This window comes from Lipotes vexillifer, unplaced genomic scaffold, assembly GCF_000442215.2.
Source record: "Lipotes vexillifer unplaced genomic scaffold, Lipotes_vexillifer_v1.1 scaffold384, whole genome shotgun sequence".
NCBI lineage: Eukaryota > Metazoa > Chordata > Mammalia > Artiodactyla > Lipotidae > Lipotes > Lipotes vexillifer.
The window spans coordinates 3,416,367-3,443,646 of record NW_006793498.1 but is presented as its reverse complement, the minus strand read 5'-3'; the positions used below and the strand labels follow the sequence as shown (position 1 = coordinate 3,443,646).

The 27,280-nt window shown below is 35.2% G+C and overlaps 1 protein-coding gene and 1 non-coding gene across 2 annotated transcripts in view; one reads left to right on the top strand and one right to left on the bottom strand.

Moving 5' to 3' along the window:
* Nucleotides 1-26,164, top strand: part of LRRC63 (leucine rich repeat containing 63) — a 41,640-nt gene extending 15,476 nt beyond the window's left edge. Inside the window, exons 5-9 of the mRNA XM_007466471.1 lie at nt 2,295-2,393; nt 7,384-7,520; nt 13,835-13,918; nt 15,452-15,691; nt 25,921-26,164. Of these exons, the coding sequence (XP_007466533.1) occupies nt 2,295-2,393; nt 7,384-7,520; nt 13,835-13,918; nt 15,452-15,691; nt 25,921-26,164 (804 nt within the window). The remainder of the gene's footprint in view (nt 1-2,294; nt 2,394-7,383; nt 7,521-13,834; nt 13,919-15,451; nt 15,692-25,920) is intronic.
* TRNAE-CUC (transfer RNA glutamic acid (anticodon CUC)) lies at nt 16,360-16,431 on the bottom strand. The gene has a single exon. It is a non-coding gene; the product is annotated as a tRNA-Glu (tRNA).
* Nucleotides 26,165-27,280: the final 1,116 nt, after the last annotated feature.

Below are 27,280 nucleotides of genomic sequence, written 5' to 3'. Positions count from 1 at the left end.
TCTGTAAAGGGACAGATAAATAAAATTTTAGACTTTGAAGTCTACATGGTCTCTGTCACAGCTACTCAACTCTGTTGTGTAGTATAAGAACAGCCATATTACAACACCCAAACTTAGAGTGTGGCTGTGTTCCAATAAAACTTTATTTATAGAAACAGGTGGCAGACTGTAGCTCACTGATTCCTGCTTTAAATCTAGGAAGAGTATACCTTCTAAAGAGTTAAATGGAGCTAGTCAAGAGAAACATCTACTTACACAGTCACCAATATTATTTTAAAAGAATATTTGACTCCAGAGTAGAGTCCTGAGCTCTGGGAGGGTGATATAAAAGAATTAAAAGTAATAATTTCTAATCTATCTCATGGACTTATTAAGGAAACAGATTTTACATGAATAGAATTTACACAAAACAAATGTACTGATTAATTTAATACAGACTCAGTGCATCAATGCTTAAATGTTGCTAGAGCAATTCAAGAGATTGAGAAAGCCTACACTTTCTTGGTGTTGTTTAATTCTTCACATCCTTATCATGGTAACTGCAGCAAACAGGTTTTATGATGGGATGGTAAAAGAGAGATCCAGCATACCTATGCTGGGCAGACCTCATAGTATATCCACAGTGAAGGTTCCTGGGATTCCATGAGGCAATAAGAAGGTCCTGGATAGTCACTCATTCAGCCAAGATTTATTAATAACCCACTATGTACCCAGTGGTAAACTATGTATCTCATTATGTATCAGTGTGCAAAACAGAAAAAAAAAACTATTTCATGGAGCTTATACTTTAGTGGGATGAGATCATACATACATACATACACACATTTATATATAGTCTGTCCTCTGGTGCTAAGAGTTAAGAAGAAAAATAAAGCAAGTGGAGGGGACAGAGAGCCATCAATGGGGCACTGGTTTGAGAGGTTGCTATTTGTGATAGGATGTGATGACTTATGAGCAGACAGCTGCCTATAAAGCAACCTGTGAATGAAGTGAGAAGATACTTCATGGGAATAGATGGCAGAAGAGCTTTCCAGGCAGAAGAAAATGTAAAGGCACTAGTTATCTGAGCACACTTAGTGGAATGATTACAGACCGTGACAGACACTTTCCTGCTACATAATTCAGTGTACTACTAGTTATGTCGAGAAGAGATGAATGTTTAGTGACAGGAAGAAAGAACACCTACTCCTCTATAGGTGTATATGTCTACCAACATCTAGACATTTACAAATATTGATACTTTAATAAGAGGTCAGTCTTGAAATCACTACTGTCAGTGCTAAGATTCTTTAGCCATGAACCTCATCTCTCTCATACAGTGCATGCCATAACCTAATGCATTGGTAGCAATGCCTCCCTTCACTATAAGCTGAGGTTTGACCCTTCAGCATTAGAGTTCCTTGGTTCATTCAGTTGAACACTACTGACTCTATGATCCTTAAGAAACAAATGTACCAACTTTCCTGGAACATTAAAGATACTGGGGGCACTAAGCATGTGTTGGTCAATTTGGGCTGCTATGACAAAATGCCATAGAGTGGCTTAAACAACGGACATTTACTTCTCACAGTTCTGGTGGCTGGGAAGTCTGACACTGAGGTGTCAGCCAATTTGGCTCTCTCTTTCACAGCTGACTTTTTGCTGTAACCTCACATGCGGAGAGAAAGAGATCTCTGGTCCACTGTTCTTACAAGGACACCGATTCCACCATGAGGGCTCCATCCTTAAGACCTCATCTAACCCAAATTACTTCCCAAAGACTTCACTTCTAAATGCCATCATGTTGGGGATTAGAGCTTCAACAAATGAATTTTGGGGGAACACGAACATTTAGTCCATAACAAAGGCATACGTTTTCCTCAATCAGAAATTGGCATATTTAAGCAAGAAATTTTAAGAAGATGTTAGATTAATAGAAAGATAACAGAGAAATAGAAGTAGAAACATGAAACAAAGAGGGGGTAAAGAGAATTAAATATAAAATATATTTAATTACTTATTTCAGCATGTAGTGGACAGTCGATAAATGTTTGCTTGTTATTAACTGAAATAATGCCTTTCACACATGTAACACTATATTTATTACATATGTAAATACTTAGTTTTTCTATTTTGTTTCTTTACATATTTAAGAAATTATTATCATGAAACACTAAAATAAATGAATGGAAGATTATTACAGGCTTGTTATTAGGTCACACATTTAGATTATGTGCTCATTTTTTTAAACACCTGTATAAAATATTTTGTGCATGGTAAATAATTAATTCTTATCTCTTGTCACTTTCTTTTAGGGCTTTTTTCTCCTGAATTGTCCAGACCTAACACCTTTGGCTTTCCAATTGATATATCTTAATTTATCATATAATAACATCTGTTACTTTCCCACAGAAGTGAGTCCATTTTTATTATTGTATATACTGTCATAATTTCTTATTATTAATAATAATTATAATTTAAAAATAGACACTTATGATACCCTGGAGTTACTATAAATAAACATATTTTGGATTGTATCCTAAAAGGCTTATTTTTAGAAGTACCAAAAGTATAGTACATTTTTCTTAGCAAGTCCCATGACACAATCCTCAAAGACTGTGTTATGGTCAGGCTCTCAAATATGTTCTCATAACTGTACAATGTATATAAAATTATTTATTTTTCTGATTCTGAATAAAACCTAAGATATACTTTATCCATGTTAATTGGAAGCTTTAAAGGCAATCTTTAGTGACAAGGTAATATGATGTTGTAACAAGTTTTAATTACAATAGGCTGAAATAGGATATTCTGCTTAATAAAACATACCAAGGATAATCAGATATGGGATGAGATGATTCAATGTCATTATATAAACAAGTCATTATAAGTAATTAGGACAGATTAGGTTTTCAGTGTCTTTAGTCATTGTTTCATTGGTCACGGGGTGTTTTGCTGTTTTGTGAATTGATTTCCAGAGTGTTAACTTTTAGTGAATTGATTTCTAGCAAATTGACTTGCTTTCTATTTCAAACATGTAGTATTGGAAACATATTTTCCATAATTTCTATAATATTGTATTTTTATTTTCACTAGAAGAGTTATTTGTTCTTTTCTAGTATATCACACTAGTTTTGTTAATTTGACAAAGACAAATTGACAAGAATTACAAAGGAATATAGGGATCTTAGTTCTTCACATTAATTTTAAACTTTCCTCTAAACAGTCATATATGAGACTTGTGCATCTGCCAAAGAATACTCTAACCACTCAAGCAGAATGTATAACCATATGGGAGATTTTCAGGTGTAAAATATAAAGCGCTCATTTTAAAAGTAGAACTTGCCATTAAAATGCAGATCAGTGTTGTATAGCTATAGATAAAATGGTCCAATGAAAATGGCAATATCCAGGCTTGGAAGGGCCATACTAGGGGTAGGCAAATGATGCCAAGTTATTAGCATAGTGTAAGTGAAATGAATAGAAGACTAGAGGCTGGCGATTGGACAAGTGGTGATGTGGTGATTGGACAAGTTTCCTGGAAAATTCAAGATGGTAGACTCTGGCAGAGACAGAGCCTGCTGAAATAGTTTAGGACAGGAAAAGGCAGAAGCAGAAATGGTAAATATAACAAACCATATAAGTATATACTTGGTCTCCTTTCTTCTCTTAGCTTCTTTAAAAGACACAAAATCACGTACAATAGTAATTAATTATAATAATGTATTGTTAGGTTTGTAACATATACAGATGTAATATGTATAACAATTACAGTACAAAAAAGGAAGAGGGAATAGAGCTATCTAGGAACAACATCTCCATATCTCACTGGAATTAAGTTAGTGTAAATCTGAAGTAGATTCTGGTAAGTCAAAGTGTATATTACAACCCCTAAAGCAATCACTAAGAAAATAACTGAAGAGAATACAGTGGGAAAAAAATCATTAAAGTAATTAAAATGTTATACTAGAAAATATCCAGTTGACGCAAAAGCCAGTAAAGGAGGAACAAAAATGACATGACATTTAGAAAACTATAAGTGAAATTGTGATGTAAATCCAACCATGTCAATAATAACATTAAATGTTAATACATGAAACAATCCAATAAAAAAATACAGTTTGTCAGCCCCAGTGATAGTCTGTCTAAAGGAGATACACTTAAGAGTGAAAGATCCAAAGAGGTTAAAAGTAAAAGTATAGGAAAAGATATATGATGCAAATAGCAATCATAAGAAAGCTGGAGTGACTATACTAATATCAGACAAAATAAATTTTAAAACAAAAAAGTCACTAGAGATAAAGAGGGACATTTTGTCAATCTTTCAGGATGCTGTAACAACTATAAACATTTAGGTACTTAACAACAGAGCCCTAGAATACATGAAGCAAAAACTGAAAGAACTGAGGGAAGAAATAGAGAATTCAAAAATAATAGTTGGACACTTCAATACCCCACTTTCAATAACATACAGATCAACTAGACAGAAGATGAAAGTGAAATGGAAGACATGAACAACATTACAAACCAATAAGACCTAACAGACATTTATGGGACACTCCAATCAAAAGTAGCAGAATACATAATTCTCAAATTCACGTGGAACATTCTCCAGAAGAGACCATAGGTTAGTCTACAAAAAATTTTTTAAAAAAACTGAAAGCCACAGAAAGTATATTTTTGGGCCACAATGAAATGTAATTAGAAATCAGTAGCTGAAAGAAATTTGGAAATAAATGGAAATTAAGCAACACACTCTTAAATAACCAATGAGTCAATGAAGAAATCAAAAGGGAAATTAAAAATTACTTTGAAATAAATAAAAATCAAAACACAACAATCCAAAATTTATGGGATGCATCTACATCAGTGCTCAGAGGGAAACTTATAGCTATCAATTACTATATTAAAAAGGAAAAAATCAAAACCTAACATTCCATCTTAAGCCACAAGAGAAAAAGAGCTAAATAAATCTAAAGAAAGAATAAGGAAGGACATAATAAAAATTAGTGAAACAGGGAACAGAAAAACAATGTCAGCAAAACCTAAAACTGTTACTTTGAAATGATAACAAAATTGACTAACCTGACATAAACTGACCAAGAAAAAACGAAGATTCAAGTTACTAATATTAGGAGTGAAGGATGTGATATCATACCAACCTTACAGAACATTTTTTAAAAGATTTTAAGAGAATACTACAAATAACTGTATACCAGCCAACTAGATAATGTAGATGAAGTGGACACATATTTAGGAAGACACAAGAATGGACTCAAGAATAAATAGAAAACCTGAACGGTTCTATGAAAAAAGAAAGAGTTTCAGTAGTAATTTTAAAACTCTCCTCAAAGGCAAGTCCAGGATCAGATAGCTCCATTGGTGAATTCTGCCAGATGTCTCAAAAAGAATTAACACCAATCCTTTACAAACTCTTATGAAAAATCGGAGAAAACGTTCTCATTCAAACTATTAAACCAATAATACCCTGATACCAAAACTAGACAAAGATATGGAAAGAAAAGCAAACTATAGAACAACAGCTCATGAATATAGATGCAATAATCCTCAACAAAATGCTAGTAAACCAAATTCAGCAACATATAAAGAGGATTTTCCACCACAACCAAGTGAGATCTGTTCCAGGAATGCAAGGTTGATTAAACATACAAAAATCAATCAATGTGATTCCACATTAATATAGTGAAGGGTTAAAAAAAAAAACTATACAATTATATCAACAGAGACAGAAAAATCATTTTACAAAATCCAACATCCTTTCATGACAAAAACATTCAACATCTATGAATAGAAAGGGGGCATCCTCAACTTAATAAAGGGTGTCTACAAAAAACGCACAGCCAATACCATACTTAATGGTGAAAAACTGAAAATTTTCTTCCTAAGATCAGGAACAAGATGAAGATGTCTACTCGTGTCACTGTGTATTGTACTGGAGTTTCTAGACAAGACAATTAGACAAGAAAAAGAAGTAAAAGGCATTCACACTAAAAAGGAAGGAGTTTAAACTATCTTTTGTTGTAGCTGGTATGGTCTTATATATAGAAATCCTAAGGCATTCACTAAAAACTATTAGAACTAATGAGTGAGTTAATCAAGGGTGCAGTGTACAAGATCAGTATACAAAAATCAATTGTAGTTCTACATACTAGCAACAAACAATTCTGACAATAAAATTAATAAAGCAAATCTACTTACACGAAAAAGAAGAAAATACTTAGAAGTTTAACAAAAGCACAAAACTTATACTGTGAAAACTACAGAGCATTGTTAAAAGAAATTAAAGAAGACATAATATATGACAAGACATCCCATGTTCATGGATCTGCAAACTTAACATTGTTAAGATGGCAATACTTGCAAATTCATCTACAGATTCATTGCACTCTCTATGAAAATTACAACTTGCCTTTTTCTCAGAATTTGACAGGCTGATCCTAAAGTTCATATGGAATTGCAAGGGATTCCAAATAGCCAAAACAATCTTGAAAAGAAAAAACAAACTTGGAGCACTTAAACTTTCTGATGGCAAGAATAAGCATGCTCTACTCCACCAATTTTAAATCTTTATGATATAAAAAGTTTTAATTTAATGTTAAAGAGAGCTAATGTAAAAGCTTGTTAAGATTCACTAGAGGGCTTCCCTGGTGGCGCAGTGCTTGGGGGTCCGCCTGCCGGTGCAGGAGACGCGGGTTCGTGCCCCGTTTCGGGAGGATCCCGCATGCCGCGGAGCGGCTGGGCCCGTGAGCCATGGCCGCTGAGCCTGCGCGTCCGGAGCCTGTGCTCCGCAAATGGGAGAGGCCACAACAGTGAGAGGCCCGCATAATGCAAGGAAAAAAAAAAAAAAAAAAAAAAGATTCACTAGAGAGGAAGAAATATATAAATCAAGCAAAGACTGTGGATTTAAATGGCATACTCTATTTTTAAATTTCATATGAAAAATCAGTTATTTACAAATTACTGTGATATCAGAGTGAATCAAGCTGGCTATGATATCAGACATCCCATGATTGCTACGGTTACTTCCACTTATTTTCTTGATTCTGCAGGTATCTCCTATATTCCTCATTCTTGACATGGTTGCCTCTTATGAAACCGTGAGCTTGATCAAACAGGATGATTTTCCCATTTAGAAAAGGAACATTCTTGAGTCAAGGGTATATGAGTACAGTAGCTGCACTATCTTACCATATCATACATATGAATGCTGGTTAGTTATTTTCAAGGCTTACCAAAGGTATTTACTGAGATATATGACACAGCCAATTAGTGTTACCATACTGATTTTACTGCATTAGTTCAAAGGGTTTATAAAATGTAAAAAATAAGGATTCGCACACTTGAGTATTCTACTCATGCTTATTTCTCTTTTCCATTCTTCAGATATTTTGTCTTAAAAATTTACAAATACTGAATCTGAGAAATAATCCTATCAAAGAAATCCCTTCTACAATTCAACAACTTACGTTCCTTAGAACTTTCAACATCGCCTTTAATTTGATTACTACGCTTCCACCTGGGTAAGGTTGATAGTCTGAGATCATAAACACAGAAAATAGAGCATATAATTTAGAAAAGGATCAATTTCCCTTCTGAAAGCAGCTAGCTACTTTTTAGCCATTTGATAATTTTTATTCAGTTCCAATTAGTTGATTTGCTTCTAATTATTGTGTTTAAAAAAAAAACCTACCAGCTACACAGATGGCAATTAATCTGGGGCTAGTAAATACATATCTAGACATCCATTATCTGAGTATGGATTAAATCATATAAAGAAGCTCAGGTGAGAAACTTACACCTATCCCTTGGTAGCCTTTTGGGATATCAAAAGAACTCTGAACTTGGAATTAAGAATTCTAGCCTTGGGACTTCCCTGGTGGCGCAGTGGTTAAGAATCCACCTGCCAATGCAGGGGACATGGGTTTGGGCCCTGGTCTGGGAAGATCCTACATGCAGTGGAGCAACTACGCCCGTGCGCCACAACTACTGAGCCTGTGCTCTAGAGCCTGTGCTCTAGAGCCTGCGAGCCACAACTACTGAAGCCCGTGCGCCTAGAGCCCGTGCTCCGCAACAAGAGAAGCCGCTGCAATGAGAGGCCCACACACCACAACAAAGAGTAGCCCCTGCTTAACACAACTAGTGAAAGCCTGCACGCAGCAGTGAAGACTCAATGCAGCCAAAAATAAATAAATAAATAAATTTATTAAAAAAAAAAAAAGATCGAGAAAAAAAAAGAATTCTAGACTTTTAACTTCAAAGTTGAGAATTATCTATTTGATCTGGAGAAAGACACAACCATTCTAGGCCTCAATTTCCTAACCTATAAACTAAGAACTTACCTGTATGATGTCTAAGATCCTTTAAACTCTAATAGGAATGTTGATATCCAGGTATAAAAGAGATGGATTTTTTCCCCACATATGGACTGGTAATTATTTAAGTCTTAATGAAAGTTTTGAACCAAAACCTTAACCAAATGCCAAAACAAGATATCTCTTCCAGTTAGATTTCAACAAATTGAATGTAGGTTAAGGGCAAAAAGTTAAGAGCACAGGGACTCTTAAATAGTTGAATAACATTTTGCAAAAGAAGGTTTTTATAGTAATTAAGAAAGTGCATCAAATCCATTTATAAAACTGTTCATCCAGCACTGTTTGTAATTAACAATCCAAGATCTACATTAAAACACTGTAAAACTATTCATTTTGAAAAATTAAAAAGTATATAAAAATTATATCATTTCTGTGTAAAAACGCTTATATACACATCACACATTACACATAAAATGTATTTTAAAAGAAAGAATAAATACTAAGTAAAGATATTGCATTATGAGTTTTATTTTTGTTTGACTCATCTATCTTTCCACAGTAACATAAACTGTACTGCCTTGATTCCCTGCCTTGATACTAGAATCAGCCATTTCTCTTAGGAAACCCTATTTCCTTTTTTATTGGAGGATGGTATTTAAAAAACAAGATCTGGGTGCTGGATATTCCCACTGCTATTGGGATGATGTTGCTTCTAGACACTCTCAGTGGACAGAGATAGATAACTTATGTATGTATACTAATCTGTGTACACACATATCTATAATTGTTTCTGTGTATACACACACACACATACATATATGTACACACACCTCACTCCCTGAAGTTATGAAGCCATAACTGTAACAAAAGTTAAAAAAAGTTCTTATCTTTTTCTCAGTGGATACCAGGAGGAAAATGACATAGAAAATTACTACTTTTAACTAACAGAATCAAAGTTTTGCCTTGTTTTGGTTCAGTTTGATTTAATTAGCCAGCATGTTCTTTGGGAAAGAGAAGCTGTTTGGAACAAAGAACTTAAGAACATACTTGTGAACCCTGAAGTAAGAGCTGATCCTGAAAATGCACAAATTTATTTTCCCATATTGGTATTGATTAAAGATAGGGATTGAATTACTTTGTATCCATATACCTGAAGAACAGGGAGTACTAATTTGATTTCATACTGACTTGGATAAACTACTTAACTTCTTATAGCTTCCTTTTTTTTTTTACAGTTCTTTTTAAAAAAATATCTTTATTGGAGTATAATTGCTTTACAATGTTGTGTTAGTTTCTGTTGTACAACAAAGTGAATCAGCTATAAGTATACACATATCCCCACAGCCCTTCCCTCTTGAGCCTCCCTCCCATCCTCCCTATCCCACTCCTCTAGGTCATCGCAAAGCATGGAGCTGATCTCCCTGTGCTATGCAGCAGCTTCCCACTAGCCATCCATTCTACATTTGGTAGTGTATATATGTCAATGCTTCTCTCTCACTTTGTCCCATCTTCCCCTTCCCCCCACCACCCCCCCACCCATTTTCTACAACTGTGTCTTTATCCCTGCCCTGCCACTAGGTTCATCAGTACCATTTTTTTAGATTCCATACACCTCTGTTAGCATACGGTATTTGTTTTTCTCTTTCTGACTTACTTCACTCTGTATGACAGACTCTAGGTCCATCCACCTCACTACAAATAACTCAATTTCATTCCTTTTTATGGCTGAGTAATATTCCATTAATATGTGTGCCATATCTTCTTTATCCATTCATCTGTCGATGGACACTTAGGTTGCTTCCATGTCCTGGTTATTGTAAATAGTGCTGCAATGAACATTGTGGCACATGTCTCTTTTTGAATTCTGGTTTTCTCAGGGTATGTGCCCAGTAGTGGGATTGCTGGGTCATATGGTAATTCTATTTTTAGTTTTTTAAGGAACCTCCATACTGTTCTCCATAGTGGCTGTATCAAATTAACTTCCCAACAAAAGTGCAAGAGGGTTCTCTTTTCTCCACACCCTCTCCAGCATTTATTGTTTGTAGATTTTTTGATGATGCCCATTCTGACTGGTGTGAGGTGATACTTCATTGTAGTTTTGATTTGCATTTCTCTAATGATTAGTGATGTTGAGCATCTTTTCATGTGTTTGTTGGCAATCTGTATGTCTTTGGAGAAATGTCTATTTAGGTCTTCCACCCGTTTTTGGATTGGGTTGTTTGTTTTTTTGATATTGAGCTGCATGTGCTATTTGTATATTTTAGAGATTAATCCTTTGTCAGTTGCTTCATTTGCAAATATTTTCTCCCATTCTGAGGGTATATTTTCATCTTGTTTATGGTTTCCTTTGCTGTGCAAAAGCTTTTAAGTTTCATTAGGTCCCATTTGCTTATTTTTAATTTTATTTCCATTACTCTAGGAGGTGGGTCAAAAAAGATCTTGCTGTGGGCTTCCCTGGTGGCGCAGTAGTTGAGGGTCCGCCTGCCGATGCAGGGGACACGGGTTCGTGCCCCGGACTGGGAGGATCCCACGTGTCGCGGAGCGGGTGGGCCCGTGAGCCATGGCCGCTGGGCCTGCGTGTCCGGAGACTGTGCTCCACAATGGGAGAGGCCACAGCAGTGAGAGGCCCAGGTATCCCCCCCAAAAAAAAAAAAAAAAAATCTTGCTGTGATTTATGTCAAAGGGTGTTCTGCCTATGTTTTCCTCTAAGAGTTTTATAGTGTCTGGCCTTATATTTAGGTCTTTAATCCATTTTGAGTTTATTTTTGTGTATGGTGTTAAGAAGTGTTCTAATTTCATTCTTTTACATGTAGCTGTCCAGTTTTCCCAACTCCACTTATTGAAGAGGCTATCTTTTCCCCATTGTATATTCTTGCCTCCTTTGTCAACGATAAGGTGACCGTATGTGTGTGGGTTTATCTCTGGGCTTTCTATCCTGTTCCATTGATCTATATGTCTGTTTTTGTGCCAGTACCATACTGTCTTGATTACTGTAGCTTTGTAGTATAGTCTAAGTCAGGGAGCCTGATTCCTCCAGCTCTGTTTTTCTTTCTCAAGTTTGCTTTGGCTAGTTGGGGTCTCTTGTGTTTCCATACAAACTGTAAAATTTTTTGTTCTAGTTCTGTGAAAAATGCCATTGGCAATTTGACAGGGATTGCACTGAATCTGTAGATTGCTTTGGGCAGTATAGTCATTTTCAGTGTTGATTCTTCCAATCCAAGGACATGGTATATCTTTCCATCTGTTTGTATCATCCTTGATTTCTTTCATCAGTGTCTTATAGTTTTCTGCATACAGGTCTTTTCCCTCCTTAGGTAGGTTTATTCCTAGGTATTTTATTCTTTTTGAACACTCCCATTTACCACTGCAAGGAATCAAGGTAGCTTCCATTTTTTAAATCTGTAAATAATATTAACAATATTGCTGTGGTCCAGTGAAGGACCATTCTAAACTGCCACAAACACATAGTAGGCTCTCAATAAATAATATTTATGTTGCTGTGGTGGTGATTAATGTTATGACATGAAAATATTAATGCTAGCACAATCTTCCAAGCCAACAGCAAGCGTCTAGTTTAAGCATCTCATTGCTCAATGATGTGCTGATAAATAAAACAATGAAATAAATGTAAAACATTCTATACACCCTGAAAATTGTGATAGATTTGTTGCTAGTGGGGTATAGAGTATCAAACCAAACTGAGGCTGTCTAAACAGATATGCTGTCTAAAATCATATATAGATGAGATAAATTTCAACTCTAGAGCCTATGAAATTTCTTAATTAGCTTTCTCAGTGCTGTCTACAAGCCCAATTAAACAGCACAATCAACAGGAATTTATCATCAACAGTGAAAGCCTAGAACCAGACTAGTTTGCTTGTACTGAAGTAATAAGGGAAGACAAAATGACTCTAGAAACTGCCTGAGGCAAGAAAATGAAATAACATAATTTTGAATTAAAAAAAATGGAACAGATGGTATTAATATTTTCTTTACAGAGGTGGAAAAAAAGTCTGAGATGAACACTGAACTGAAAAGTTTTTTGTTTTTTTTTTTGCTTTTCTATTCAATCTCATTAATTTCTCAGAGCAAATGATTTTATATTAACTGGGGTCACCATACCTTTTATTCAATTGTGATTTCGTAAGCACTTTTGACGTGCTAGGCAAGGGCCAAAGCACTGGATATACAGAAATGTAAAATAGAATCCTTGGCCTCCAGAATGTCATAGTTTAGGAGACATTTATTACACAGTGTGATAAATTCTATGATAGTGGTAAGCAGAGAAGTACAGAAGAGGCAGCTCACCCATTCTGAAAGATGCAGGAAGTGTTCCTTGGAAGAGGTGACATCTAAGCCAAGACTTAGAAAATGGAAGACACTGATCAAAGAGTTAAATTTGGGGGAACTGGAGATATGTGAGAACTGGGCTAATTCAGGGAAATTCAGCAAATAAATTCTGGGCCTGAGGTGAATGTGGGGTAGTGTGAGAGGTGAGTTGGACGAGTAGTCTGGGGACAGATCATGAGGACCATTATAATCCACACTAAAATAGTAGGAAGTTAATGAAATATTGTGCTCATGATGCCTTAGTTAATAATCATGCAAGTAATTTTTCATCCTTTAAGGGAAACAGGAAGGTATTTGAGAAGAGCATTCACAAAGAGGGGAATATTTACTAGGGATTTTGGTAAATGTCATACTTCAATTCCAGTCTCCAAGAAGCAACTCCCACTCCCACCCCCCAGGAGACAGGACTCTCTGCGTTAGCCTTTGTGTTCTTTGGTTCTCACTTTTAAGTACTTTGCTTAATGGAAAGAAAGACCAAAGATATTTCACCAGGAAAATCTTAATGCAACTGCACTGGGTTGAATGGTGCCCTTCAAAAATTCATGTCCATGCAGAAACTTAGAATGTGATCTTATTTGGAAATAGGATCTTTGCAGATGTAACTAGTTAACATGAGGTCATACTGGATTAGGGTGGGATTAGGGTGGGTTCTAAATCCAATAAATGGTGTCCTTATAAGAAGGCCATGTGAAGACAAAGGTGGAGATTGGAGTTATGCTGCCACAAACCAAGGAACACCAAGGATGGCTGGCAACCACCAGAAGCTAGGAGAGGGGCAAGGGACAGTTTCTCCCTCAGAGTCTCCAGAGGAACCAGCTCTGCCGACCCCTTTATTTCAGACTTCTGGCCTCCTGTATTGTGAGAGAATAAATTTCTGTTGCTTTAAGCCACCCAGATTGTGATATTTGTTATGTCAGCCCTAGGGAACTAATAGAGGTGGTTTTTTCTAGATGGGGCTTTACCAGCTCTAAACATTTCAAACCAGTCTTAAGGGATAGATGAATCATTTTTAGGAAATTTCATTGTAATTATACCATCTATAATTTTAAAAAAGTCTATGAGTTGAAAAATCTTAGAAAAATACAGTTTCTCTATGCTTCTATTTACTGAAGAATTAAATTCTTTATTAATGCCCAGTAATGGTAAACATATAATCATTTTCTCTATTTAAGGTTATTTTGCTTGTTTAATCTTGAGGAACTTGATATTTCCTACAATAGTATTGCTTTTATTCCAAATGAAATCCAGAAACTCAGGTATTTTGGAAGTAGTAAGTACCCATAAGACATATGCCCCTTAAGGATATATTAGGTGATGATTGTGATGGAGAAAATCGAGTCCTTTCATTTATTCAATAGCCATAAAACATAATATGTGAAGCATAAGGTTTACCAAAATGTAAATTGAATGACTGGTGTTTAGTATTTTTAAGATATAACATTTTCAGTAATTATTTAAAAGCTAGTATTGATGACCACCTTAACAGAATGACAAGCTGCTTTTGTCCATTTATCCATGTGTGCACCTGTAATTCTTATCAGTTGATTTTTTGTAAGGAAATACATATACACAAAATGCTAGTAATACACAGTGCTTTAATACTAAGATCTGATTCTTTCTTGTACTAATTTCTAAAAAGTCTCTGAAGTTGATCTCTGACCTTCTAGGTCAGTACCATACTATTTTGATTATGACTTTAGAATAATTTTAATAAGTAGTATGGAGATTGTTTTTCATTAATAGTCTCAACTAGTCTCTTTAGATTATGATCTTTAAGATCATTTAATATCATTCTAAGCCCCTCCTCCCCCAAAAAACATACAATTGTGTTGCTACTATGAATGTAATATTTTCTGTAATTTCCATTTCTAGTTGACTACCGCCAGTCAGAATAGAGAAATAAAGAATACACAGAATAGAGAAGAGCTATTTACTTCTTTACATTTTAAAATCCAACTATGTAAAAAATTATCTTAGTTCTGATTGAGTTTTACTAGATTTTTATTTGGTTTCTAGGAGCATTATCTTCAGTAAAATGAGATAATTTTGTTTCTGCTTTCTAATATTTATACTAATTATTTAATTTCCTGTGTAACAATCTTTGTATTTTAATAGAATGCAGCCTGTTCACATTTGTTATAATTTTTTACCTTCTGTTTTACTTTGTATTTACTATTTATTCACTTTCTCCTTTTCATATTTCTTTTTTTTTGGCAGGGGGGGATTTTTTTTTCAGGATTCTATCTGTTCTCTTTTTTTCTCCCTTGTTAATTTTGGAACTCCACTGAACTTTCTGAGTCTATTACAGGCTATCTTTCCTTCCCCCAAATTCACAAACATATTTTTCTTTTAATATTTTATAAAAGCTTCCCCCAGCATGATGGTCTGTTTCCCCACTGCTGCCTTCCACCAATAGTTGAGACCTTTACCTGAATGAAAAAAAGTACGTGTTAATGTTTAATTTGTCTATGAAAATAAATTCTTTCTTTGTATCACTGTACTATATTATATTTTATGTAGTATAACATTCATTCTTCTGTTTGTGATTATTTCTTTTTCCATAGCGATGACTTGTTGCAAAGACCCCAAATATGTGCTTTAACTCTACTATTTACACAAATGCATTTATTTCCATGATAATATATTGGTTTGGTTGCTTTTAGTTAATTCTCTTGATTTTAAGGAAATACTTAACACATATTTTATTACTACTAAGTTTTATACCAATTTTTGGGAACATTGGGACAGACTTCTTCTATCTTTTAAAATATGGTTTCCTTTATTTGCAGATCACTTGAAAAACTGATCGTTGATGGAAATGAACTGACTAGTTTTCCACATGCAATTTTGAAGCTTAACCTGAAAAAAATCCTATTTGAGAATAATTTCACTCATCCTAGTTTTTGGAAAGAGAATTCTATGAATAGTCCACAACGTCTTACTCAACTTACTTCTTTGTTCTTTTTAAAGAATAATCTACATAAATATTATAATGTGATCCCAGTGGAAATTCAAAAGTTACTAAAATGGTGAGCAAATTCTGAAGCTCTTTTTACCAAAACACACTTTTAAGCGTTTAAAATATTCTTTATTACAGGGCCAGATGACAGTTTTACTGTACACACACACACACACACACACACACACACACACACACACCCCCCACCACACACCAAAACATATATGCAATCTTTCAGACTGCTCCTTCTGGCTCTTCAGGCATAATTTTGTAGTCTGAATTCAGCCCACCTTCTCAAGTTATTACTTAAATCCAATGTGAGGTACAGATTGCTGAGGTATAGCTGGCAATATCTATACAGTTGCAGTATAAGTCTTTTTTATGAACCACTAAGGACAAAGAAGGGGATTCTTCCAAAAAAAGATTCTTTAGTGCCAGGCACACTATGAAGGGAAATGCTTTATTCTACTCTAACTTCACAGAGACGAGGAACAGAGCAGACACACACAGGGCAACTTCTCTTTCTCCGGGGTCGAAAGCCAGTGCGGGAATTATTGCCTATCTCAGGACTAGGATTCTCAAAGCCCACACACTATGAGTCCACTCAGGCTCACCTCTTATTTCCTTTTAGATGGTGTAAAACTATTTTTTACTGCACTACCGATGATCAGTGCTTGTATTACTGATATAACTTTTTTTTTTTTTTTTGGCTGTGCTACATGGCTTGCGGGATCTTAGTTCCCTGACCAGGGATTGAACCCAGGCCACAGCAGTGAGAGTGCTGAGTCCTAACCACTGGACCACCAGGGAATTCCCTGATATAACAAATATTTGTTGTATGTCTAAGTAAAATGGTTTTCCAGGAGTATATTAATCACCAATATTGATTGAATAAAAGACAGAAAACCTGAACAGACTAGTAACCACTGGAGAAACTGAAAAAGTAATTAAAAATCTATCAATAAAAAAAGGAACCAGGTGACAAAGTTTTCGATTTTAATGCACTATGTCAATGTTCATGAGATTTGAATGCACATGAGAAAGTAAGAAAATCACCAAGGACAAAAACATTTAAAAAGAATTAAAACCTAACTAGTGACTGTAAACATACGTGGGACCAAGAGATTTGAATTGACCACAAAGTAGGGAAGCTGAACATGGTATTCCTGAGTGAAATCTGTACCGCCAAAGGGGCTGGTGGCCCCAGAGCAGTGAATACTTCTCTTTCAGCAGAACAAATGTTTTTGAGAGAAACATCCTCAATTTAGACATTAAAGATTCCAGAAAATTAATTTCAAATGAATATTATCTCAAAATTAAGACTTTCAAATACATGAGGAAATAAACCACCAAGAGTAAAAATTAGCACAATCAACAGATATGAATCTCCAAGGATCTAAGATATTAGAATTGTTGACAGAATATGAATTACCTACTTTAAGAGTTTAAAGAAGTAAGATACAATTTTTAAAATGGTTAAGGAATAAAAGACCATCAAATATGACCAGGCAAATATGAGAAAGAAATTTTAAATGCAATTAACTTCTAGAGACTAAAAGTGTAATAGTTGAAATTGGTGCGTGGGTTTAACAGACAATTATCCACATATGAAGAGAAATCTGGAGAAATTATTGTGTATATGTGGACAGGAGGCAAAGAGACATGGACAGTAAAAGGAGAAAATTTAACATATCCTTAGAGTCCCAGAGAATGTTGGGAGTCATTGTTCAATGAGGTATTGACTGTAAATTCTCAGAAGTGATGAAAGGAGTGAATTCACAGAGACTGAACACTCTACACAAGCCAAGTAAAACATCTTGTGAAAGTGAAGAACACCAAAGACAAAGACTTAGAAATCAGCTGGAAAAAAAGTCACTTACAAAGAACAACAAATAAACTGCTAGCAACAGTGGAACAATAACTGAAGAAATGTTATTTAGCCCAGCAAAACTAACTTTCAAGAACAAGGGAGAAAAACGGATTTTCAGACAATAAAACAGAGAATTTATTCCCCACAGATTTTCACTTTAGTGAAATGAAACTTGCAAAGAATGTATATCAGAAAGAAGATAACTCCAGAGGTATGTTCTGAGATGTAAGAAGGGATGGAGGGAAAAGAAATTAAACAAATATGATCTCTATGATCTATAAAGTAATAGTAACAACAAAGTCTATGGTGTGGTGTTAAAAAGAAGATGTAACTAAAATCAGACATCTAACAGTTAGAAATGTGATTTTTTAAAAGATACCTTTTATGATAGCAATAAAAAACATAATGTCGGGGCTTTCCTGGTGGCGCAGTGGTTGGGAGTCTGCCTGCCGATGTAGGGGACACGGGTTCATGTCCCGGTCTGGGAGGATCCCACATGCCGCGGAGCGGCTGGGCCCGTGAGCCGTGGCCGCTGAGCCTGCGTGTCCAGAGCCTGTGCTCCGCAACGGGAGAGGCCACAACAGTGAGCATATATATATATATATATGGAATCAGTTCTCCCCAAATACAGCTATAGATTCAATGCAATTCTGGTCAAAATCCGAACAGAATTTTCTGAGAAACTTGATAAGCTGATTATAAAATGTGTATGGAAAAGCAGAGACTCCAAAATAGCCAAAGCAAGCCTGAAAAAGGAGCCTAACATTAGGGACTTGCCTATCAGATATAAAGATTTATAAAATTAGAGAAATACAGTTGATATTACACGCAAGGAGAGACAATCTAACCAATGAAGAATACATAGCCCAGTTATGTTCTCATGTACATGTGAAACTTGACATTGGACAAAAATACCACTGTGGATCAGTAGGAAAAGGAGAGACTTTTCAATAAATGACACTGAAACATCTGATCATCTATAAGTAAGAAGTATATAATTATGTTTCTGCTATGTATATGTTACCATCGTTTACAAAATCATTTCCAATTGGATTAATGACTTAAATATGAAAAGCAAAATTTTAAAGCCTTAACAAGCAAGTATAGGAGACTATCTGTACGACTTCAAGGTAGAGAAAGATACCTTAAACAAACCTCAAAAATATAAACAGTAAAGCAAAGTTTCATAAATTTGACAAAAGATGTTTCTACATATTATAACCATCAATAATATTAAGAGGCAAGCTATTAACTGAAAGAAGATACTGCAATGCTTATAACTGTTTAAACATATATCTCCCACACATCAATAAGAAAAGACATAACCCATAGGAAAGTGGTTAAATGATAGGAATATGCAATTCATGGAATACATAGATAGATGATAAACATAAAGAATGTTAAATCTCTCTAGTAACCAAGGAACTGCAATGTAAAAGAGCAACAATAGGGTTTTTTACCTGTTTTATCAAAATTAAAAAGATTGATATTAAGTGTTGCCCTTGCATGCCCAGAAACAAGATTATCATGCACCATTGGTGGCACTGTCACGTTGGTGGAAGTTTTGTGGAAGGTTAATTTGACAGTATCTTACATATTCCTTAAAACAGAAATTTAAATTTTAGTAATATGTCTTATAGGAATAATTATATGTGAACACACAGTTAGGCAGAGGGATGATAACTGCAGACTAAGTGTGCATCAGTAAAAAAGTGGTAAGATAAAATGGTGCATCCATATTTTGGAACATTATGGTGCTGTTAATAAGAATGAAGTAAAACAAAATGTATTGACATAGAAAGCTGTCCAGAGCATTTTGTTAAATCAGAAAAGCAAGCTGTATGTACAGACACATACAGAGAGAACACATACACTAGAGAGATTCCGTTTATGTAGAAAATAGTCATGTGTCTGGGAGCTAGAGGGAACACCACCAAATATGAGCTTTAGTTATTCTGCAAAGGGGAGTTAGAATGATTTAAAGGAGGAATAAAGGGGAAATTCTGTGCTTTTTTTCCTGTATGCTTCTATATTTTTTGGAAATTTTACAAGGATGGGTTTTCATGTAAATAAAAAGTGACAAATGAATTACAAATAAAAGGGGCTAGAGAAGGAAAGATTACAACTACAGCTGGGAAAACAGGGAAAAGATTTAGGAATGAAACGGGGTTTGAAAAGAGTCTTAGAAGAACAGGTAAAATTTATATATTTGGAAATATGTGTTGTATTGAAGAGACATTCCAGGAAGAGGGAACCAAATGGGGAAATGAACCGAAGTTGAGTAAAATTAGGAACGTGGGCAAAGAGAAAAAGTCAATGTCCAGCCAGAACAAAACATCTATGAAGAGTAGCAAAAAGTAAGTTTAAAAAGGAAGGTTGGAGCTAGCTTATGGAGACCACTGATGGGGTTTCTTCTTTAGCCCATGGGAGCCATTGCAGGTGACAGCAGCAGACCTGGCAGTAGCGTCGAAGATGGACTAGAGTAGCGGAAGACTGGGTGGAGCTCACTTAAAGCGCTCTTGTAACTGGTAAGGAAGGATTAAACCAAAGTAATAGGTATAGGAGTAAATGGGTAGGAAAATGACACAAGACAAATTATGAAGGTAAAATGAACTCAACGGCTGCCTGAGTATGTGAGGCAAGTAAAAGTGGGAGGAGTAAAAACGATGAGGGGTTCAATCTCATCAAGGACAACTGTCATGATATTAATAAAGATAGAAACAACGAAGGAGGCGTTTGTCACCCAAACCCACCCTCACCCTCTAACATCTATTCTTGGCTTTCATCCTTAATTTCCAACCTCCATCCTGAGTACTCTGTTTGCTGAGTCTGGATGGTGGCTCAGCTCTGGGCTCTGTACAATGCCGGCTCCTAGGCTGCTCCAAGCCCAGCTTCTGCCGCTACCCCAGTGATTTGGGCCCCACCCATCAGCAGCTGTGAGCTTCTTTTCTGACCCCTACAACTTCTCTTTGCATTTTGCCTCCCTGTGTCTCTACCTGCATTCTATCACCTCAATCAGACAGAGAATCTGCCTTTGTTGAGAGTTGGGTCAGAAGACTCACGTTCCATAGGATTTTACCTTAACTTCCTTGCGCACGAGAATGATAGAAATGTTTACTTAGAGATATAGACTAAAGTTTCAAAAGTATTATTCAGTTCCACTAAACTATAAAGCCTTGATCATACTTAATACTTGGAAGTCATCTTTACTAGAGATAACTGGTTTTTTTTAACATCTTTATGGACTCCCATTTTTCATTATTGTGCAAAAGTCTTTGAATTTTTTGATAAAATTATATTAAATATTGTAATTTAATTTTCCATGTGATTTTTATTAGTACAAGTGTATTTTCTCAAGTATATATCACTTACTTGGGGACAGTAATAGAACTATTTAGTTAGAGGAAATAAGGAAATAACAACTCAGGCCACTAAACTCCCTTATTCTGAAGATGACATTCCTCAAGAGTTTAGGTGACCTGCTCAACCAAATTTTCTTCTCTTTAAAATAATGTTATCTTTTATCAACACAAGTATTTAGTTTAAAAGATCAAATGTTTACTACGGGTCTTTTCATGAAAATCACCCCTGCCCGCATCTCTATCCCCCTTCACTCTTTACCTCCAGAGTCACCTATTGCCAAACTCTTTTTGCAGTTCTCCCCTGGGTGTTTGCTCTCATATTTTTAAAATTTTATTTTCAATTGTGGTAAAATACACGTAACAGAGAATTTACCATCTTGGTCATTTTAAAGTGTACTGTTTAGCAATCAGCACATTTTTATTTCTGTGCATCCAATCTCCAGAAGTCTTTCCAACTTGCAAAACTGGAATTGGTCTTTATGCCCATAAAAGGACAACTCCCCACTTCCCCCTCCCCCTAGCCTGTGGAAAACAGCCTTCTACTTTCTGTCTCTATGAGTTTGACGACTCCAGAAACACCCCATATAAGTGGAATCATGCGATATTAGTCTGTTTTTGTGATGAGCTTGTTTCACTTAATACGATGTCCTCAAGGTTCATCCATGCTGTAGCATGTGTCAGAATTTCCTTCCTTTTAAAAGTTGAATAATATTCCATTGTATGGATACACCACATTTTGTTTATCCATTCGTCTGTTGAAGGACATTTGCATTGCTGCCACCTTTTGGCTATTGTGAATACTGCTATGAACATGGTTGTACAAATACCTGCTTTCCATTTTTCTTCTATTTCCAGAAGTGAAATTGCTGTATTATATGGTAATTGAATTTTTAATTTTCTGAGGAACAGCAACACTGCTTTTTATAGAGGCTGCACCATTCTACATTCCCACCAGCAGTGCACAGGGTTCCAATTTCTTCACATCCTCTCGAACACTTATGTTCTGTTTTGCTTCTGGTTTTGTTTTTTATATTGGCCATCCTAATGGGTGTGAGGTGGGATCTCACCGTGGTTCTCGCTGCATTTCTCTAATTATTAGTGATGCTGAGTATCCTTTCATGTGCTTTTTGGCCATCTGTGTATCTTCTTTGAAGAAATGTCTATTCAGGTCCTTTGCCTATTTTTAAATTGGATTGTTTGTGTTTTCTCTTGCCAAGTTGTAGTTGCTTATATATTTTGGATATTAACCCCCTTTAAAATACAATTTACAAATACTTTCCCCCATTCAGGCAGTTGCCTTTTCCCACTGTTGATGGTGTCCTTTAATGAACAAAATTTTGTTCATTAAAAATTAAAAAATTAAAAATTTTTTAATTTTGCTGAAGTACAACTTAATCTATTTTTTCTTTTGTTTCTTGTGCTTCTGGTGTCATTTACAAGAAGTTATTACCAAATCTAATGTCATGAAGCTTTTCCCCATATATATATTTTTTTAATTAATTAATTAATTTTTCGCTGCTTTGGTCCTTTGTTGCTGTGCGCAGGCTTTCTCTAGTTGCGGCGAGTGGGGGCTACTCTTTGTTGCGGTGCACGGGCTTCTCATTGCAGTGGCTTCTCTTGTTGCAGAGCACGGGCTCTAGGCGCGCGGGCTTCAGTAGTTGTGGCTGGCAGGCTCTAGAGCACAGGCTCAGTAGTTGTGGCGCACGGGCTTAGCTGCTCCGTGGCATGTGGGATCCTCCCGGACCAGAGCTCAAACCCATGTCCCCTGCATTGGCAGGCAGATTCTTAACCACTGCCCCACCTGGAAGTCCCTCCCCTATATATTTTTCTAAGAGTTTCATAGTTTTAGCTCTTACAGTTAGGTTTTTGATCCAGTTTGAGTAAATTTTTGGATACGGTGTGAATAAGGGTCCAACTTCATTTTTTTTATGTGTGAATATTCAGTTTTCCCAGGACCATTTGTTGAAAAGACTGTCCTTTCCCCACTGAATTGTCTTGGCACCCTTACTGAAAGTCATTTGACCATATATATGAGAATTTATTTTGGAGCTGCCTCTATATTTTTAAATAGCATCCTTGAGTCATTCTTCTTGTGTTTTCAATTTTAGCTATTATCTCTAAATTTCCTACTAAGCAAGATAGGTATTAGGACTCTGATCAGCCCTCATATATACCTGTCTTCTTCCTCCAACCTCACAATATAGTTATTTACAGAATGTTTAAGATTTCAAGCATCCTATGCCTCACATTACTGGCACTCCTTATTCCTCCCCTTTCATTGCTTTAATTTTTCTCTGTAGCACTTACCATCACCTCATTTTATATTTTATCTAATTATTTTATTTAATATCAGGCTGGTCCTCTAGTATGTAAACTCCATGAAGAGAAGAATACATGACAGTTTTGTTCATTAATGCTATCTCCAGTACCTAGGATAGTTCTGGTGACATAATAAATGATTAATACTTCTCAAGTAAAATAATGATTTTAAATTAAATCAATAATTATTATTTAAATTATTATAAAATCTAAGTAATGCATAGTTAGGCTACACAGTGTACCATGAATATATTTCTTTTACTGTACAACTTTTTGTTTTTCCTAGAAAGAGTAATTGACTTTTATTCATTTACTTTGCTTTATGTGTTTATCATTAATTCTGCCATGAAAATTCTAATAGAATTATTTAAATCTTTATCAGTATGAATGTATCAGATATGGCTATCAGTCCTATTAATTTTTTTTAATACATCATCCTGGAGCCCTGTGTCTTTCTGCCCCAATCTAGAAATGTTGCTGTCTAGATCTGGTGCACAACTGTTATTCCAAGACTTCCCTTCACTATTATCTTGGAATTTCCTTTACTATAGTCACATTGGATACCTTGTTCTTTGTTTACCTCCACATTTTGGTGAAGCCAGCCCTCCAGTGTCTCCCTGCAAAAGAATGCATGGAAATAAAAATTTAAGACCATGCGTATTTGAATATGTCTTTATTCTGCACTCAGACTTGATTGATAATTTGGCTGGGTATAAAACTCTGGGTTTAATCATTTTCTTCAGGATTTTGGAGACATTGCTTCATCATCTTCTACTTTTCTTATTCTTTATCTTTTATATATAACCTATACCTTTTTTTTTTTTGGAAGGGGAAGCTTTTTGAATCTCTTCTTTTTTTTGCTAGTTGTTTAAAATTTTCAAGATGATGTGCCGTTGTGAATTTTTTTTTTTTTTTAACTCAATGTGTTCAGTACTTGATGTATCCTTTCAATCTGGAAACTCATGTATTTTAATTCTGAGAAATTTTCTTACACTATTACTTTGAAAATTCTATCTTCTATTTTTCTGTGCTCTTTCTGGGACTATAGCAAATATCGGACCTTTTGAATTTTTCCACTTTCTTAAGGCTACCAGAATATGCCACCCCAAAATATGCTTCTTTGACATAGGTATTATTTTGAGCTTAAGGCAACTGAGATCTAGCAGATGCAGGAAAAGCTCTTTACCTCCCAGTAACTACCTTAAAATAGAACATAAATTTCCCCTTTTGGAAATTTCCATTTGTAAAATGTTTTCACACCAGGAAGAGAACTACTTCAGGAGACAACTCTTATCACCTGCAAGACTGTTAGCTGTATAACAAGACAACCCTTATTTACCATATATTTCTACCCTTTGCCTTCCCATAACTGGACTTCTCAGCCCAGAAGCCCAAATCCCCTTTTCCTTTGTTTAGCCTAAGATGGTATATAAGCCTCAATCATTTGGCTGCTTCTTTGAGTCTCATTTCTTTGAGAAAGTCCCATGTATGTGTACATAATTAAACTGTTTTTTTCTCTTGCTAATCTGTTTGACAAGTTTAAACTGACAAATTTAATTTCCAGGGCCCCAGCCAATGAACCTAAGATGTGCAGAGGAAAAGATATTTTTCCTCTCTTACAATTCCTGGCCAGAGGAGGCTTGTTTTTTTGTCTTTTCTTTTTTACAATATTGTATATATTTAAATTGTATATTAGGATTATTTGATATACATACACATCATGAAATGATTACAAAGATAATGTTAATTAACACATCCATTGCCTCATATAGTTAACTCTTGTTTTATGAGGTGAGAACATTCAAGATTTACTTTTAGCAAATTTCAAGTATATAATACCACATTAACTATAGTCACCATGTTGTACATTAGACCCTTAGAATGTATTCATCTTATAACTGAAAGTTTGTACCCTTCGACCTACACGTCTCCATTTCCCTCTTCCCCCAGCCCCTGGCAACCATCACTCTACTCTTTCTGAGTATGTACATCTTCAACCTAAGCAGAAATTGCCAAATTGCTCCAAAGTGATTACACCAATTTATACTCCAGCAATTTACATGTATCCTCACCAAACTTTGCACTATCAGACTTTTACATTTTGCCCATCTGATGATTTATGAAATGGTATTCTTTTGTTATTTTGTTTTGTATTTCCTGATAACTAATGAAATTGAGAAGCTTTACTTTTCAATGTTCTCTGGATGTTCAAGTTTCATCTTCTGTGAATAGTCCATTCACGTGCTACTCTTAATATACTAATGAGCTGATGTCTTTTTTTAACTGATTTGTGAGCATTTAAAAATATACATGGACACTAATCCTGCACTAGGTTACAACAGTCCCTTTATTTTTTAAATGATATATTTATTTTGAGTTATAAAAATAATATGTATTTATTATAGAAAATTTGGGAAATACAGAAAAACATTATGAAGAAATTTAAAATTCCCTGTGATCACATAGGAGAAAAGGTCCAAGGATAATTACTGTCTTCCATTTGGGATTTATCCTTAGGGTGTTTTCTTACTATGAATCTATACTTTTTTTGTTTTAGAGAACTAGGATTATTTTATATACATATATCTATTTTTTAGCATTTAGTTTTTCACTTGCATATGTCTTAGCTCCTCAAGGAGATGGTAAGATCGATAATGAGAAAGGCCATATTTTATACTACTTTGAGTCTTACATAGCATTAAGCAAAATGTCTTTCCTTTAGTAGATCTGACGTTTCCTTCATTCCAGCACATCCCGATGTGAATGGTGTCACGGTCCAATGTTCGGTGAAGGTTTTCGCATCATCCGATCCTGCAATATTTTTGGAGTAACACAGTTTCCTGTTATATTTTATGTCTGCTCCTCTTCCTGCTACAGAAAAGTAAAGGAAAGCAATTTTGTTTTCGATAATGTTCCTGGTAAAAGAATATCTCTAAATCCCGAGTTGATGAATCATACAGTGATTTATGAGTCCCACTTTAAAAGCCATTAAAGTTTACGTATATAATCATTCATGTCCTTGGGAGCACAGGTTCTGTGTGGAAGATAAGTGTCTTCTCATGTGAATCCTCTTTGTAATCCTAGCTCCTAATGAAAGTCTGCGATTGTTAGGGAATCTTTGCAGAATATTTACTTAAGAATGATTAGTAAAAAGTCTTCGGGGATTTCAAAGAAGATCTAGAAAATTTCTTTCAGAGCATGCTTACTATAAAAAGAAAAATGTTAGAATCCTTTGCAAAAAGTATTTATCTTACAGTTGGCCTTTTTATGCATCCATTCTCAGGGATAAGATAGTAATCAAAGTCATCAGTGGGGTTTGGGCCTCAGATGGATTCAAAGCCATGTACCCAAGTTCTCAATATTTGTGCATTTCTGTGGAAATTTGTCCAGTGCCAACCACCTCAACTGTGGATTGCTTTGGGGAATAAAAGATTAATTCCAGCACTATATTTAGTTGTTTGAATTCATTACCCAGGCTCTAAGAAAACTGGTACAATTTTTCAGTTATCCTGACTGCCATCTCATAAAGCCTGACTCCATAGGCTAGTGCCAGCATTCAGTAGGTTTTCAGTGATAGCCTGGCAAGAAAATAAAGTAAAACGTACAAAATTACATTGCAAAGCAACATATGGATACAGTAGAACTTGAGGCTTTAAGAATTAGTATTTAGTAAGAGGAAGGTAAAAGAGCATTTTGAGATAACAAACAATTTTAGAAAGGCATAGAATTGTTTCATATATGGCATATCTTTTATGTGCAGTTAACTTAAATCTAAAATGTCATTGCTAATGAAACCTGATGAAATGAAACGATTTAAATTTATACAACTATCGTATCATTAGAGAATGTCAGAAAATACATTTTATGTCAGTTTGTGCATATCATGTAGTAATATCATTTAAATAAAAAAATAAGCCAAGCAAAATAATTTTTCTGACTAATGAATTCAATAAATTGGGATGCTTGTATTCTTCTCCTTGAGAACTAATTCAATTTTAAGCAGAAATAGGAAAATCTTGCCTGAGAAGTATACAAGGTATTCTCCAGCAAAAGAATAAAATTATTAATGTAGGAGAAGTAACTACCATGTCACACATGTAATCCAGAA